We start from the raw sequence: 18,743 nt of genomic DNA on the forward strand, positions 1-18,743 counted from the left end.
TGAACATGTCCATTCTTTTGCGAGTGAACAACACGGAAGCAATGTCTGAGGCGAAATTAATTCAAGAGGTTCATCAACGGGAACTACTCTGGGACCCCGAAACTGATGATTATCATAACGAGCACGAACCTGTAATTTGTTGCTTAAAAGTCAGGTTTTATATACATGTACATGTCAATTTGATGTTGCAAGTGAAAATACAAGTTACTTGTATTTTCATTTTCAATATTCATAAGAAATTGTCTTCTGAAATAATGACAGCGTGCGGATAAATGCGATTGACCGCTGCGAAATGAGGACTACAAAGGCCTACATGACCAAAAAGGAATATCCAATGGAGACTCAGGGCATAGTGCCAGGTCACAAGGCTGTTACGCCATAACGCCACACTACACAAGGGCATACCCTATGGATACGCGGCCTTAACAGGCAGTGGTATGCCCCATCATCCACCCTCATTTTGATCCAGGGCCTGGTCCATATTCTCTTTGGTTATTTCGCCGCCTCTTCCGTCTCTCAACAATGACAGCTAAAATTGCTGCAGAAGCACTCAAAACACATCTTCTCTCCTTGGAATCATCCATTTTCCCTCCAAAATACCTATTTCCCTTTGTTCCCACTAAAAAGTTTGCAACAATTTACCAACATGTTGTAAAAATGTTGCGAATTTGTTGCAATTTTGTTGCTAGTGAACACAGGGCCTTGAAGGGCTTGTTGCAAAATTGTTGTAAAAATGTTGGTAAAATGTTGGTAAAATGTTGGTAAAATGTTGGTAAAATGTTGGTAAAATGTTGGTAAAATGTTGCTAATATTTTACTAGTGTACACCCTGCTTAAGTCAAGTGAAACTCTTAACAAACCTTAGCAGAATGCCACCATTGAAATGTTGATAATAATGATAGCAAGTAAAAACTTTAAACAGATAGACTTGATTTTTTTAACCAACTGCCACATGCGGTTTTCTTTATTTAGTAAATTTTGAGGTAAGTATTACAGAATGAAATACTTGAATACTAGAATTGCCTGGCTCTTCTGATAATTGCACTGGTGAACACCGAAGTCGATGGGATGTGCAAAGTCATAGCTCGATCCTCTCTCTTGGTCATCTTTGAGATGTGGTCACCAAATATGTTCAAATGCAGCTGCAGATCATTCCTGTCCTGCAAAACATGATGAGGTGAGGAGATAACATTTTAATTTTGATAGAATAGGTAAGCTAGCCAAGTTTTATATCAAATACAAGGCCAACAACAACTGATAAGGCAGCGATTCGAAATGTCAACAAACAATAAATGCGATATGATACACACTGACACTTGCACACTGTACATAGCACAATGCTTCAAACGGGGCCGATTCATCACTCTTATCACAATGTATTCCCAATCATATCAATGAACTTCCTTGATCATTCGGCCCTAGCGTGGCGTCGATCCTCAATTACACTGTTTATGTACATTGGCAACCTTACCCGATCATATCAGAACGATGTTTATTATTGTCTTGTTTATTCACATTAGTTCTGCTATGTGACAAGAGTTATTTGTTGAGAAATCCATGATTTAAAGCCGGACTTTGACATCGTTTCTCAGACCAACCAAGCTGCATTTCGCAGATCGTTTTTCAACGATCGTCGACGAACTATTTCAAATTAATCACATCCAATTAAACAATCCAAGCCTTCCCTAATGTCATCAACATGCAATAACACAAGCAGCCAAATATTATCGCCTATGAAATTGTGAATTTAATGAGAACTTACCTCTGAATTGACAGAACGCGATCTATTCCATAGCATGGTCTCCTTACGTCTGAACTGCGCAGACTCTAGACGTGACGTTCGCTGCATGTGTGATTGGACGTTGGATAACTCGCGCGAAATTTAAAATGCTCTTCTTGGGGGTGCTCACTAAATTGCGCCAGTAACACCACCTGGTGAGAAATTCATGAACTATGCCTATTGATAATGAAAGAGAAAGCTTTGCTCTATAAAATTAGATTTGATTCATGATCCCCAACTGAGAAATCAGCTGCTGGAAAAGTTTTTGGAAAATTTCGCTCGGTGCCACCTAGTGGCCAAACCGCTCATCCTGCCGGAACCACATTTGGTCTATTCAGGAGTCCTGAAGGGTCTCAACGCCTCAGAGGGAAAATCTATCGCCTATCCGCCATAGTTTTGAAACGTGCCTGTTTAACGGACAGACAGACAGACAGACAGACAGACAGACAGACAGACAGACAGACAGACAGACGGACACTCATTCTACCATTTACTCATATGAATAGCTCAGCTTTTCAGCTGAGCTAATAATATGTCATGTGTTGCTGTCAGTGCAGACAGCTATTCTAAAACTCATTTTAGTGTGAGAATGTTTCATTTTTATGATGGAGTATGTATTTGCACAGAGGTTTTGGTGAGACAACCATAATCTCCTGGGATGGTATAAAATGAGCTGAAAGCAGATTCTTGGTCAATTCTGCCTCAGATAATTGACTAGTTTGAGGCATTTTAGAATTAAGGAGTTGATACCGAACTTGAGGTTCACCAAAACCGCAAGTGTGGAGCTAAAATAAAGACCAAAACTGAGGCGTAGCGGAGCTTTTGGCCAATATTTTAGCTCCACCCAAGCGGTTTAGGTGAAACAATCAATACCGAAAGTGAGGTATCAATTTCTATTCTAAAATATCCCAAATTAAACAACGAAAAATGTGGTTTTAAATGCTTTTTGACAGTTTTCACATTTTGCACCAACCCAAGCGGTTACGGTTACCTACCATAACAGATGAAATCAAAACGAAGCTTTGTTTGCGCATAGTGCATTTACACTGTAAAGTGCGGTTCGTTCTAAATCCAGGTATTTTAGAATAGAAATCGATATCTCACTGTCGGTACTGGTTATCTCACCAATCGCTGCTTGAGTGGAGCTGTCAACTCACCAAAACTTCGACTATGCGTCGGTTTGCTTTTAGCTCCACACTTGTGGTGCTTGGTGAGACACCTAACACCTCCAGTTTGATATTACTTCCTTATATCTGACGTTATGACTTAACACGGGTCTTGTGATTCCAACCAAGAATCAATAATCATCGACTTACAGAAACAATTCATTGCCACATAATTTGCCAATTTGCCATGATGTTGATGAAGAAATCAATAGCATACCTTGACTAAATCGACGTAACTGCTTGCCCTAGCAAGGTGCACCCCCTTACTCATGTCAGTGACTGCCTTGACCACACTCACAGTGGCTTCATACACCTTATCACCAGATCTGTCCAAATCAGCTGTAGGTGGAGACTCAACGGGTTGACCCTGAAAATGATATGCAAGTGACTTCTAGGGAAGATTTCTAAATCAGAACTGATGCCCATATATGACATGGCCATGCCGATCCACCGTCGTGCGTATATCCATCCTTCACCGCCGATCGAAAATCGGCCGTCAGAAGGGCTGTTACTTTATCGGTAGTCTCTCTGCATTCCCTTCCTTTCCCACGCGTCCTCTGTCGCGACAACACTTACATTACACTCACTTGTGGTTGTCGCACGAGATACACACTGAAAGCCTTCATAATTGAAGACCAGGTATTCAATGAGTAACGGTTCCAGGGATGCTGACCTGACCCAAATGCACAGTGCATGTTGAATAGAAGAAGGGTAGCCTGATCTGGAGGTTGGCACTATCAATTCAGGCCGTCATTCTATTACTTTGTGTCGAGCAATTTGATTGGCCACCCGTTTATGATGGTGCGTCCAACATATTTCCTGGCCCTTTGATGGCGGCGATGAATGGAGGAGATTTTAGGACTGATATTCACCACCAATAAGACAGCATGATACATGCAGAATCTCGAAGTTGACTTGTGCATATATTTGCACATTGTAATTGTTTGAGTAATTTGCTGATTAACCCTTTAGTTGCAGCAATCATTATTTGGCCTGCACCAGCCCATGTACAGCAGATGTGAGCAATGCTGAACAGTCCTGACTTTCACCTGAACTGGCAAGTAACACAGCGATTGGATCAAACTATTATGTTTAGAACTAGAGCTCTATAAGACTTATCAATTATTATTTACTAGGTAGGCCTCTTATCTCCATCGGTGAATGGCACACAACTGAGGGAGTGCTGATTAACCAGTGTGGTAGTAAGAAGTGTAGTGGTAGAAGCTCTGACAGGCGGTTCCAATCTACACAAGCTTACCTTCTTTTGTGCCCCCTGAGATCCTTCACCAGAATCAGAGTTACCTGAGCTATCAGCAGAGACTGGAAAAGAGACAAAGCACATATAACACATACAGTAATTGCTGACTCATCCACACAACTTTCTAATGCATGGTACCATAATGCATAAGGCTGATGAACACTATGATAACCTCTACCTCAGGTGCTCAAGGAGGGAATGATAGGAGATCTGGCATTTTCAACAGGTATCCTTCAGAACCCAGAGTATCGATTTCCAGTCACTCATTTTGGTTTCTGGTACTAAGAGACGGAGAGAAAATCTTTGATCAGCTCTAACATGAGCCACAAGGAAACAACCAGGTTTCACCAAACTGAGAATTGTCTTCCGGTAGTTGGCCCAGAGCTTCAAATATGCCCGGCCATACAGGAGTTTTTGTGTACATGGCTTGGGATAGGGAATTGCATCTGTGTTAAATGTGCGATATCAATTGCATGCAACAAAATCCGTTGCCCATGAGGCTGGTCATGCCTGTGATAAGAATAAGTCATCGCTGCAATTTTGATAAACATTCAACAGTTCATAGCTTTAGCGGTTAAAAAACGTGCCATACACTCAAACAGCCAATTAACACCATCTTGAAAATGAGGATCAAATCAAAAACCCGTATGACATGTGATTTATCCTTGCTAGGAGAACCTACCACAAATTTTATCGAAAACAAATCACTTACAGGAGAGATATCACACTTTTTAGGTTTCCACTTTTGGCCCCCTGGTGGCCAAGTCAAGAATGAGATCGGTCACCTGACCCGGGGTCCTTTGTACAAAGATTCAAGTTCACAGCTCTAGCGGTTAAGTAACGTGCCACTGTTTTTGAAACAGGATACAGACGACGGCGGACAGAAGAAGTCAATGAAAATTAAGTAGTTCTTCCCAAACTTACATGAAAATGAGCCATGATTTTCTAGCCGTGGTCGATGGGTTGGTGTATTAGGTGGAGGAGAACTGGTGGCATCACTCCCCGTGTCTTCACTAGGGGAAGGTCGAAGTGGAGGTCGATCAGGGATATCAACAGATCGCTGTAAACGATAGATTTATACTTAGAAAATTTAACATCAAGACCCTTTCTCACTGAATTATATTATTTACCTATGATAGGCTCTGCAACAAATTGTGTCCAATTATGACACTGTCGCATCCAAACAGAAATGAACACAGTCAAAGTCAGCAATCAAGGATTACCAAGTATTCTTTGGCAAATACGGCTTTGCTGCATAATGTCTAATAACACATCCACTCACTTATTGATGGCTTGCATCATGGCGGACCCATGTCAGGAAACACAAACGAACCATGTTAGATTGGCATTAGGTCATCTCTACTCATTAACTCGCACTTGAGTATTACTGGTACCAGAAATTGGTACAGTAGAACCTCTCTATTAAGGACACCATTGGAACTGACAAATGGTGTCCTTAATAGAGAGGTGTCAAGATTAGAGAGGTCAAATTGAATGGTAACAACCACTTTGGGACCAAAACAAGTGTCCTTAATCGAGAGCGTGTCCTTAATAGAGAGGTGTCCGCTAAGGAAGGTTCTACTGTATTACACTAGAGCAAAAATATATAAGGCGAACCTTCTTTGAATACAAAAATATTTGTCAGTTGGCGGTAATTTCAAAGTTTACATTTTTCTTAGACCAAATAGGCTAAGCCTAAAACATGATGCTGAAACAGCAATGATCAATGTTGTGAATTTACTGACAATTTGCATAGCTACTTGGTTAAAAGTGTTTTGTGTGAGTTTAGGCTGGCCAGGTGAAATGTCTACATGCTCGTCAGGGTTGAAAATGTTCAAACATCGAGATGAAAAAGTGCAAAAGCAGTCAGCGAGAAAAGCTTACATTTCAGCAGCAGATGCAAGAATGATATAAGTATTGCAAAGCTAAGCAATAAATGATCATTCTTCTTCAAATGGTACATCAACCACAGAAGATACAAGTCGCGCCTCATTATTTTTGACAGCATAATTTTGCTCAGCAACATGGGTCTTGTTAGATTTTCAATTATACTAATGACAACAGATTCATCCACAAAGGTAAATATGTTTACATTTCAAAGACCATCATCAGTTCCAATTAGCATACAAAAAACCTAACAACAGTTTTTCCACACACTCAGACTCCACTCACTTTTAACACTTAAAGTGATACTATGATGTGATTTACAACTTTGCGGAAATACGTCCGTTTTTAATTGTTGATCACAAATGTAAAGCTCAAATTTTCCATTTTTGATTAGATTTATTATAAAATCGCTGAATGTAAACCACCGCGACCGCGAAAATGTTTATGTTGTGACATCATCAACGAAAACGGCATCGAAGCGAGCCGTCCGGGCGGGATTAAACCATCAATTTCTAGAAAATGTGCATTTCGATTTGAAAACCTTACCGATTTATGAGAAAGTGACCTAGTCATTTGTCAAAAACAGCTAAAACATTATATGGTGAAATTTGACACGAGTTACCCTTTAAGAAAACTGTTAATCAGTGGATATTTATCAGGTTTTACCACATTTGAGCAAACAATTAAACAAGTGATATGTTTAGACTGTCACATAACTCTCTCTCAACATTAATAATATGGCAAACTTGAAATTATTCGATGATCAACAGTTAACCACAGTACGGACTCACCCAAGACAGACAAACATGCATTTCATGCAAGGATAGAGAACCATCCTGGAAGGGTTTATCAGAGATACATCCATCCTAAAATTTTTCGTAAAGTACGTTTTTGCAAAGTTTACAAAAAAATTAGATGACCAAAGAAAACCAGTGACAAGATTTTGCTGAAAGCATAATGCAAGGTACTTTTAACCTTTACACTCACAGTCCTACAATGGACTCTTCTTAACATTGTCTAATGGATTGACTAGACAAGTCTATATTTGGAAGTGGGGGGTGAAAAGGTTAAAATGTGGACTGCCATCTGTGTCTAAAGTCACCGAATTAGAAAATGACAAACACACTCAGACAAACTGTTTATCAGAGCTATCACCATGTTTTGTACGGTAGACTGCAAGATGTGTTACACCTAAATCTGCCTTCCAGAATGGTTGATGTTAAGTATGCGTAACTAAACCTGCCTGCAGCTGAACGTGGCCAGGGACCGAGGAGGGGATACCCCCAGGGTTCGCGATGGGCGTACCACCGCTACTCACAGGTACCAATTTCTCTTCTTCTATTCGTAACCATCGGGAATCTTCTTTTGATTGTTGCTGCTGGATTTGTAATCTTTGTTCTAAGAGTCGCTTTTCGAGCGTTTCCATTCTCTGTTGATGGTGCAGTTGGTTTCGCTCCAATTCATCTCTTTCCTACAAATAAAGACAATTCACCAGCATCACTTTTAGCCTCTCAGAAAACCAGACATCTGAGCCGACATAACCATTTTACTTACCACTTGCAAAGCACCAAAATGAGCCATTTTCAGCATTGAGGGATATTTGCAACACGACATTTTAGGAGCACAGGCAGAGGCCTTGGTGATTGTTGGAACAGCAATTGTCAGAGGCTGATCTGCAGTAACAGCCAAAGTCAGGAAATTTTACTTTTGAAAATTCCATCATGTAAAGTAACACTCAACGTAATGGTAGAAATAACATTTCAATGAGTTTCAGAAGGACAAACAAAGGAAGATGAAGAAATCTAACTTGATTGGAGCCTTATTCTCTGAGAAAAAGAATTCCAAATTGCTCCTGTAGTCTAGTGGGGTTGGGGCGAAATTTCTGGCCAAGTCACTTTGCCTAACTCGCCTCTCTCCCACAGGTGTATTAATGGGTACAGTCGGAAATGCTCAGGTTGTATCACTGTCTGAGCAGCTCATGTGAGGTCTACAGAAAGGTTTCAGGGCAAAATTGTAAAGTCCGATGATAACCTCTACTGTAGTTGATATCAAGACTCTAAACTCAAAACTTTTCAAATCTTTGAACAAATTTACCTCGTGGGTAAGGGATCGTCCAAGTGGTGGTGTCTGGTGACCACTACTATTACCGCTGCTGTTATGCGCCATTGCATAACCTGAAGGAATGTTGTTGGGGTAGCCACCACGGTGGGCGTTTGTCGTAGCATAGATCGGCCCACTAGCAGCACTAGCACCGATTGCATCATCCAGGTTGTGGTTGTTGCCAGCCAGGAGATGTGATGTGCTGCCCCAGTTGGGTGGAGTAGAAAGACTATTGTTCACGTGGAGGTTGGGCGTTGAACCAGACGCTGATGACGACATGAAGCTGGGCTTGGGAGGCTGGAAAACAAACAACATGAAGACAATATGAAGCCGAAGTACATACAGGGAAGTATGGAGATTTATTTTAAATGGATCTTTTATCAAGGCTTTCAAAAATGATGTTTCTGTTCATCAGAGCTGACAAGGGCAACTTTCTGCTGGATAAAGCTCAACAGAACTTGGCAAAAGGGTTCACTGAGGCCGCGGCTCACAATGTCACATTCCACTGATGATTTATCCTCAGAGAGCAAAGTAGTTATACAAAACTTTCTTGTGGAGAGAAATAAGCACCATAAGCATTAAATTAGGAGAGTCTGGAGACTATTCCAACCCATAACTTTACTGCATTCTTGCATAGATGGTGGTAGCCGAATGAGTCAGAAAATACACACCTTGATTTGTTTGTGGACATTTTCTGCAGCCGAACACTGTAGATACCACAATGATCACAACTTGGTAAAAATCTCATGCCAGAGGGCACAGCTATTAAAACGGTAACCGAAAGAATATATTCTGTTTCCAATTTTCAGCATGGCAGATTCTGTTTTTGATCATGTAAAATTTAAGATTTGATCAATTAGCTAACACATTCCTATTCCAGAAATTTCCCAATTCCAACCCACAGCCAAATTTTCACAGACCGGTTTTTGCAGTTAGCCGTAATTCGCAAAATTATAGTGTGAAAAATACTGAGAAAACTGAAAGTAACTTCATAATGCTCCAAAATAAAAAAATTCTGAATTTGAACCTTTCTTAGAGAAATTTTTGCAAAAATTCAGAAAAAAAATTGTGAAAGTTTGGCAATTGATAGTACCTTAGGTGGAGGTAAATCATCCTCTGATCCATTTGAGACCCATGACATAGCTAGCACCCGTCGATGGTCTCGTCTCGACGATTCCTCCATTTGATATTGCTCCTCTATATGAATTTCCCTGAAAATGAAATGTATCACTTTCATCTCCAAACAGATATTCATCTGCAGGTTACCAGTTAAGGCAACGCTTCCAGGTAAGAAAATAATGTATAGAACGACAGTCTCATCAGCATCATATGATATCATTCATTGGCATCATGTCAAGAATTCAGAAAAACTACATGTAGACTTTATTAATTCTTGATCATACCAATAGTGTTATCGAGTCTCACTTTAATCTGGTCCCAAAATGATGGCGACCTCTTTTGCCAAATTGGAACAAACAAATTCTCTCTTTAAGTGCAATAGGAATTGTTACAATCTACAGCTGAAAATTTTGTTTTATGATGGCATTATTTTTGACTTGAAGGGGGACCACAGGCAGGAGGGGGGGGGGGGTCAAATTCAGGTGACTAATATGCTCAGTAAGGGCAATGGGTCAAGTTTAATTCACCATTAAACATATTCCTCGTACAAGCGTGAATAGTTTTGACATCATTATAGATGGGTGAGACCCCTATTGGCGACTTTGTCAAACTTTATCTTGCCTACTTAGCTGCTGCCTATAGTGTCCCTTTAAAAGGTTTTATTTTGGCCAGATCTGCACACTTTCTGAAATTGAAAATCTCCTGAGTTTGTAGGCATAAAGACCTGATTCCATTACACAGGTCTTCGAGGTCAGTAACAATTCCCGAGACAATACTCACTTACATCAAAATATATCCAACGACCATAAAACTGTGCAGGTCGCCACTGCATTCTCTCATCTTCAGCGTTCGCTCTTCACTTGGAGGTGATTTTCTCCAGGGAGTATTCCTCCTCAAAGGCGGGATGAGCATTTTGCGTGACACTACGGTTATGCACCAATTGGGTTTATTGGCCAAGTGACTCCGACTTCAGCGAGAAGCCACTGCATTGAAAACAGGCCTCAGGATTCGAGCTAACACTCCCATGGAAAACAATTCAAATTGAGCGTCTTCTACTTACTGCAATCTGCCCTTTAGTTCACTAAATGCAGGTCTCAAGGAAGGCTCGTAGGACCAACAATGACACATCAGCTTGTAAAGTGACAGAGGGCAGCTGTCGGGCAGTTGGAGTCGCTCGCCATTCTCAATTTTCCCAATAACATCATTATTCTTCACCCCTTGGAATGGTTTCACACCGTACATGAGAATCTCCCACATACACACACCTGAAAATCATTGAACTGTTTAGAGAAATAACAAGATAAGCCACTAAAACAGGATTCCAACACACCACCATTGCATTGTAGCATGTATTATACACAGAGCCTTGATTTTCTACCAGCTGTCTCGATTTTTCAAACAGCGCGATCGAGTTGTGTTAGATATGACTGGAGAACGCAATGACTGAAGAACGCGATGACTGAAGAGTTTTCAGCATGTTTTGTGCAGACAACTTGTTAAAATTTAGGTGGGATAGATGTGCTGCTGGGTCTCAACACTAAAGTTTGGGCCTCCACTTTAGCTCACCCTGGTCTTGAGACACACTCCAGTGTAGTGCTAATTCTATATTCTAAAATAACCGAGTGAGAATATTTCATTTTTCATAATGGATAATGTATATAGCCTCGTTTTCACCACAGAGATTTGGGTGAGACAACCATAACCGCTTGCGTTGGTGCAAAATGTGGAAGTATTTCAAAAGCATTTAAAACCACATTTTTCGATATATAATTTGAGATGTTTTAGAATAGAAATTGATACCTCACTGTCGGTATTGGTTATCTCACCCAAACCGCAAGGGTGGAGCTAAAATGCCGACCAAAACCTGTCTACATTTTAGCTCCACCCTCGCGGTTTTGGTGAGACAAACAATACCTCCAGTTCGATATCAATTCCTTAAATCAATTCTGCATCTAGGCTCTGAAGCTGTGGATCACTGATTGACATCTATGTGCCATGTTATGTGCAAACTGGAAAGTCAGGCAATGAACAAAAGAAAACGAGTCAAAGCACAATCTACTGAGAAGAACTGGTAAGACAACATCTTGACTTGGCCAGCGCTCCAGCACTTCTGACATCACCACTCCACTCCTTGCCTCAACACGTCAAAGGAGGATATTGGATATGAAAGGACATCCGATCAAGGTCATGTACATGTATTAACACCAAGGAACAATACTCGATCCATGCCACTTATTATATACAACAGGTTTGTTGAGCTTCTCCTCAGACAACTTACCAAACATCCACACATCACTAGCAGTAGTAAATCTTCTAAAGTTGATGGACTCTGGTGCCATCCATTTGATCGGTAGCTTTCCTTTGGAGGCTGAAGATGCAAAATAACTATTGAGATACAAAGTTTTATCATGTGGCCCAATGAAAACGAGTACACTACTAAATATGGAATGGTGCAAAGAGTATAAAAGTTCTATAAGAGCTGCATTCCCCTAGTTTGTTTTGGATTGGTGCCAAACAGGGATTAGATTGGGGATCAAGCAGCAAGATTACTAGCTTTTAAGGAGCCACACTGACTATCCTGCCTATAGTGCAATTTCACCTAATTTTTTTTAAATATCATTACTGGCGTCGTAACCCTATTTTGGAGTCCACTATAGGCTACTGTCCACCTATGTGGGGACTTCTACTTGCCCTGGCATAGACACTCAGGTACAAAGGACCATGGCTTATTGTCTCATCCGACAGACCCACGAGTATTTCATACATTGTACGTGTTGTGAAGAGCCAGGAATTTTAGTTCCTTGAACATGTTGAAAGCCACGCCGGTTCATCCAGAAATACAATCCTGGGTTCTCCCCGGGATCGAACCCGGGTCCTATTGCATGGTAGCCAGCAGTGTTAACCACTATGAGGCTCCTCTAGCTGGGCTTACACATACAACATGCTCACCAAGAAAAGATAAACTGTTATCATAAGTTTTCCAACACCCAATTCGTTTTGATGCAATTTGTTTAACAATTTCTGGTGAACTCTTAGAAAATGAAACCCAAATAAGCAAGTCATGCAATTTGTTTTACAATGAACCAGTACAAAATATTCAACAGCTTGGAGCAAGAAGTTGTAAACATTTTAAAAACATATTATTTCAGTTTCATCCATCATCTATCAGCTATTATTTGCATCTTATCTAAACACGTTTTCTTCTTTCTCCCACTTTTCTTTCTGCTGAGTCATCAAATAGCCGAAGCCTGTCAACACTCTTACCTTTATAATAACTCTGGTCATCCACCCATCTAGATAAGCCAAAGTCAGCTAATTTGACACAGTCTTGGGAAGATACAAGTATATTTCTGGCTGCAATATCCCTGAAATATGAAAAGATGAACAGCCATATAGTAAGTCAGAAATTCAATAGATGGGTCTAGATGCAAGAGAATCAAATCGTATGCTGATTCATAACAAATTGTGGTGCTCTTCTTCTTCAATGTTCGCTATCCATTTGAATTTTTTGCTCTCCGAGGAATATTCTTCTTCCAAGGCAGGATGAGCACTTGTGCATGCCACTATGTTTAGGTGCCAATTGGGTTTTTTGGCCTAGCGACTCCTTCATTCGGATCTTTTGCTTGCCCTGGCAGACGCCATGTACAACAAGGAGGTTCAGTTTGACGTTTCCTTTGAAGAAGGAAGCAATTTAGGGTTGGGTGCCTTGCTCTAGGATACAAACACGAAATGCTGTGATCCTAAAGGGTCAAATCAAGGACCTCCTGATTATGAGCCTGGCGCTCTAACCGCTATGCCACTGACCTCCTTAGAGGACCCCCCTCCCCCAATCATGCACAGCTACAATAGAATCCAATCTGCACACAATCATATAGAAGATTTCATCGAAGAATGACTTCATCAAGCATTCAAATATGATCATAGATTCGTTATCTTTTATAGTTCATTACATGCAATAAGAGCAGTCATACCATTTGAAGAGAGCCGAATTGATAGCACAGGTATAAGAACTTGATGCCTGTTTTCAATATTTGTCATCACTTGATTCAGTTTTATTCCAAAATTAAGAAAAGTGGTCTACCTTATGAACTACACCAGGAACAGATAACGAGCAACTGATTCAGGCTTTTCCCTAGCGTACACTGTGTTCTAAAATCCATGACAAATATTATTGTTCAACATCGCATGCTTGATGAAAAGCGACAGACACTGATGTGGAACAGATGGTCCAACAAGCAACTTAGACAGAAAACCCACCTACCTATGCACAAACTTTTTACTTTCTAAGTAGGAGAGTGCTGTGCTCAATTGATACGAAAACATGATGAGAGTGGCCAGGTTGAGGTGATGCTTCTTGTTCTGAAGGTATGCACGCATTTCTCCCAGCTTGGCCAGTTCCATCACGATCCATATCGGACTCTCCGTGCACACGCCGATCAGTTTGATGATGTGTGGATGGTCAAACTGCTGCATTATAACTGAAAGGGAACATTCGAAACTGTGACTGACCCGATAGCAATTTCAGTCAAATCCAGAATCCCACTAAAAATGCACTTGGCGACAGTATAAACTCATGTCCAAATATGCATGTTGTGTAGAATTCTTTGCCTTTGGACAAAAATATACATTTCTGCTGGGATAACAAAATGTGGAGTACAAACATATCAAATCATGCTTTATCAATGAGGGCTATTATTGAAAGCATTTTAGTCATGCCAATGAGGTTCTTTAAGGGAAAATCCTGGCATACGAAAAAAGCCCATTCCACTCTAATGACACTGTTGCTGGTTAAAGGTCTCCACAAAGGCAATCTCAAGGAGCAGCTATTACAGTCATGTAGTGTCACTTGAACTTGACCTGGGAAAACGAAGTGTGGATCAGACTTGGGTTTGACCCCATGACTCTCGGGCTGTGAGTGCAACACCAGTATACCGCTGCACTACACAATCATCTATTCCCTAGTGACACACTTCTGCTCATGGACAAAAGAAAAAGAAATTGCAAAAATTTCTTTTTAAACAATGAAGATAGCACCACGCTGCACCATAAAGACCAAGTTCCAAAAGATGTTTAGTTCTTTTTGGTACTTTCTTCTTTCTTATAATTTGTAAATGAGAAGGAGGATTTCCTGGTACTACATCAAGTCAGCGACTCTTGCTTATGCACCATACTACTGCGCACAGGCAGAGAAAGTGTTCAAATGTCAATATCCGCAGTACTTACATGCTTCCTCAAGGAACTTATCAGCCATACTGTCCTCATTGTCGAGTTTACAAGTCTTGATTGCTACTGCTAGATTACGACCATCCTGTAACAATAAAAGGAAAACTCAATCAGTTCCTCTGGGACACGGTGAAATGACTTCTGTCCAATCGATGGACAGAAACAGAATACAAATAGAGAAAATACCTTCACAAGGACTGTAGTGGGACCCTTCTTAATGCAGTGTGGCGAGAGCAGCCCGGTATTGATTGAGATCTAGATTGAATACAGCATCACTATCACCATCTTTTGGGTCGTGGCTTAAACAGGATGGTCCTATTCTTAATGATTTGAGAGGATGATTCTCTCTCTATCAGCACAGGTTTACTGTAAAGGCTCTAGTTTTCTCCCACATTACATTAAATTGCCCAATTCTGCTTTGCTTAAAACAGAAATTGTGTGATTTCAACTCAATATTTGCTTTCCTTTGGCGCAGTCACTCGGGTACCTTTTCAGGGCTCATGAGGAGGTTGGTTTTGGTTCACGAAAAAAGACAAACGACAAACGGGATGTAACGACCACAGCGAAACCAATCACGTCTCACAATCCACTCCGTCAAATGTCATTTGCTGGCTCTGATACAGTCCAAATCAATATCAATCAATCAATACATATTATTTATATAGCGCCCCAATTACTCCGCAGGAGAGTATTCTGGGGCGCTATCCCTCCCGTAGGCAGCTGCAAATAGGTGGGCCTTCAGGAGGGACTTGAAACCTTCAATGGAATCGGCATGGTGGACGCTCGTCGGCAGCTGATTCCACAGTTTTGGAGCAGCTGCCGAGAATGAGCGTCCACCGAGAGTTGGATGCTTGAACCGGGGAACCTCCAGGAGCATCTCAGATTCAGATCTAAGGCCAGAGCGCCCAGTTCTTTTTAATTGAATCATGGATCTGAGATACTCCGGAGCTTCACCAGTCAAGCACTTAAACGCCAGGAGCAACATTTTGTACTGGATCCTGAATTTGACAGGAAGCCAGTGTAGCTGTGCCAAAACAGGGGAAATGTGGTTAAACTTGCCCACCAAACACACAACTCTTGCCGCTGAGTTAAAAACCCGTTGCACCTGGTTTGTAGCCCTGGCAGGTATACCATGGAGGAGAGCATTGCAATATTCAAGGTGGGCAATGATGAAAGCATGTACCAAGGTCTTGGTCGTTTTCTCCGAGAGGAATTTACGGATTTGGCGTATCCGGTAGAGACCGTAGTAGGCCTTGGCACACACTTTGTTGACATGGGTATCCATTGACATATTGCTGTCAAACCAAGCTCCAAGATTTCGGACGCATTTGACGGGATGGATATCGGTATCTCCCACCCTGACTGATACAATGCTCACCTTGGCAATTTGCTGTCGTGTGCCGAAGATGGCAAACTCAGTCTTTGTGTCGTTTATCATAAGTTCATTTTCAATGTACCATGATCTGACATCAGCAATGCAACGCTCAATGGCTGCTACTGCGTCTGTCTGGGAGGTAGGTGGCAATGGTTTAAAAGCCAAATACAACTGGTTGTCATCAGAGAAACCGTGGGCAGATGGCAGATGACTAGCAATGAGGCTGTACAGTCTTGACACATAAATAATGAAATGGCCAGGGCCATTGTGCTCACCTCACGTGGAGGAAAGATGGATAAAGAGCATGGTATTGTGTCATGTAGTGTTAGGTTTGATGTAGGTCCAAGCAATTACAATTTCCCCAAAATGGCCAATTTACAGTACATTCGACCTCTGTGACCTTGAAAAGTAGGTCAAATCAAAGAAGACCCGGGTGACACATTGAATGGTTGTTAGAATTAGATGTACCTATGATATAAAATTGGTGCCAATCGGGCAAGTCATTACTAGGAATAATGGCATTTTGAAGAATTTAGGATTTGGCCCCCTCCCTGGAGGCCAAACGTCAAATCAGATTGCACCAAACTTCAGTACCTGAGATCATCTGACCAAGGGGTACATGTGTACTTAATTTGTGATCAATAGTCATTGCAGTTAAGAAACGTGCCATAGTTACAGCCTGACGGCGAATTTACGCCATTTGACCTCTGTGACCTTGACAAGAAGGTCAAATTAAAAACCTGTGCGACATATACTGTATGGTGGTTAGATGTACCCATGATATCGAATTGGTGGCAATCGGGCAAGAAGTTAAGGAATAATCACATTTTTAAGGTTTTTGGATTTTGCCCCCTGGTGGTCAAGTGGTGAATCATATTGGACCAAACTTCGGTCCCTGAGATCACCTGACTAAGGGGTGAATGTGTACCAAATTTGGTATCAATAGTCATTGCAGTTTGAAAACGTGCCATCGTTACATCCTAATGGCCAATTTACACCATTTGACCTCTTGTGACCTTGAAAAGGAGGTCAAATCAAAAACCCGGAGGATATATGATGCACCTTTGCTAGAAGTACCTACCATATTTTTTTCAAAATTTCCCGACTACTATTAAGGGAGATATTGCATATTTTCACTTTTAACGTTTGGCCCCCTGGTGGCCAAACTATGAAACGAATCGGACCGAAACTTGGTCTCCAAGGTGTCATTACATAAGGGTACATGTGTACCAAGTTTCAACTCAATAGCTCTAACAGTTACGAAACGTGCCCTGCTAACGGACGACGGACGACGACGACGACGACGGACGACGGACGCCACGGTATGGGATAAGCTCACCTCTGCTAAGAGGTGAGCTAAAAAGGAATAGCACAGGACCTAGACAGCTCCCCTGTGGCACGCCACATCGAAGCATGAAGTCCCTGGACTCGCCACCCTTCAGTCCAACCCGCTGCCCCCTGTCTCTGAGATAACAACTCAGCCAGTCCAGCGCACGGCCACTCAATGTTCAAAATTTCCAGTAGCCTAGAAGTGTCCACAGTATCGAAAGCAGCGCTGAGGTCTAGCATCACCAGTAACACCACTTCCTGCTTGTCCATGCTCATGAGGATGTCATTTTGCACTTTTATGAGAGCAGTCTCAGGTGAATGATTTTTCCGATATGCGGACTGAACGACACGCAGTGGAGCAGATGACTCACTATGTGCGATCAGTTCCTGCACAACCGCTTTCTCCACCAGTTTGGAAATGAAGCTCAAGTTGCTCACTGGTCTATAGTTCGAGAAGACCCAATTGAGCCCCGGCTTCTTCAATATTGGAGTGAGAAGAGCTGTCTTCCACTGGTCCGGTACAAATCACAAATGACCTCTGTCCTGCTTGGCGCCAATGATGCACCAGTGACGCTCTTATCTCTCTATGTTTTGCGTAAATCACACGCGACCTACGTGTGACTTACGTGCAATTTACGTGCGACCTACATGCTGGGTAGCGTGCCAATGCCACGAATTTAGGGATGACAATTGCGATTTGGACTGTAGCTTGTACAGGGTGACACATGCGATGTCACTTACACCATCAGTAGATGGAGTTGTCCTTGTGATGTTCCCACGAGCCTTTAAAATGTACATGCCTCACTGCACGATATGAAAGGATTTATCAAACTTCCGCTACCCAAATGGCTATGTTCGATTTGGTCATTCAACTGGAACCAGTGTCTCTTTTTTACACCCTTTTCAAGTACCTACCCTTCCCATATAGACACCTTTATGTACATCTCCAAACTGGCCCTCGCCTAGGATCTCTTGCAACTCTATGTCACCTCGCATGATCTCATAATCTCGAGCTAGAAGAGACAGAACAAAGTTACATCAACATACATGCAGACCAGTGACCGACTCTGAGGGTAATGGAGTTCGGCGTAGGTGGCAGTCAAAGGATTTATAAGGTGATTGTCCCTACATGTAAGTGCAGGAATGAAGAAACTAGCCCAAGAGGTCAGGAATCGTATTGAAGCCAAAAGAAACTAAATGTGTCAAAGGAACCTGTCTTGTTTCTTTATCTGTTTTGGGGGATTTTTAGTGTCAACATTTCTTTTTTGCAAACCTTTGGGCTTCACTGTTGTTATTGTACAACTTGCATTGTTTAACAATAGGACAGTTATTCTTGAGCTATGCATAGATTTTCTAGATATCAGGAGTTACTTTCAAAGGCTGAGAGTTGCAGATCATCTATTTAAGGAAGAGAAAGAAGTCTTTCTTTGGTCTGTCATTTGTTCAAGCCGGAAATTATTATTTTTTTATTAATTGAGGGGTCCAGAGAGGAATTAAAATATTCACT

General features: G+C 41.5%; 1 protein-coding gene across 8 annotated transcripts in view; it reads right to left on the minus strand.

Moving 5' to 3' along the window:
• LOC135486203 (focal adhesion kinase 1-like) overlaps positions 1 to 18,743 on the minus strand; it is an 88,506-nt gene that overhangs the window by 8,222 nt on the left and 61,541 nt on the right. For 6 of the 8 annotated variants that reach the window (XM_064768856.1, XM_064768853.1, XM_064768851.1 and 3 more), the window contains 12 exons: positions 18,152 to 18,249; positions 14,533 to 14,617; positions 13,571 to 13,787; positions 12,574 to 12,674; positions 11,588 to 11,677; positions 10,370 to 10,574; positions 9,284 to 9,401; positions 8,185 to 8,487; positions 7,334 to 7,561; positions 5,128 to 5,263; positions 4,204 to 4,265; positions 3,163 to 3,312 (listed from right to left, as the gene is read on the minus strand). In XM_064768856.1, the coding sequence (XP_064624926.1) occupies positions 3,163 to 3,312; positions 4,204 to 4,265; positions 5,128 to 5,263; positions 7,334 to 7,561; positions 8,185 to 8,487; positions 9,284 to 9,401; positions 10,370 to 10,574; positions 11,588 to 11,677; positions 12,574 to 12,674; positions 13,571 to 13,787; positions 14,533 to 14,617; positions 18,152 to 18,249 (1,793 nt within the window). The remainder of the gene's footprint in view (positions 1 to 3,162; positions 3,313 to 4,203; positions 4,266 to 5,127; positions 5,264 to 7,333; positions 7,562 to 8,184; positions 8,488 to 9,283; positions 9,402 to 10,369; positions 10,575 to 11,587; positions 11,678 to 12,573; positions 12,675 to 13,570; positions 13,788 to 14,532; positions 14,618 to 18,151; positions 18,250 to 18,743) is intronic. The other 2 variants (XM_064768855.1, XM_064768854.1) reach the window with 2 other exon arrangements.

This window comes from Lineus longissimus, chromosome 4 (genome assembly GCF_910592395.1).
Source record: "Lineus longissimus chromosome 4, tnLinLong1.2, whole genome shotgun sequence".
Taxonomy (NCBI): domain Eukaryota; kingdom Metazoa; phylum Nemertea; class Pilidiophora; order Heteronemertea; family Lineidae; genus Lineus; species Lineus longissimus.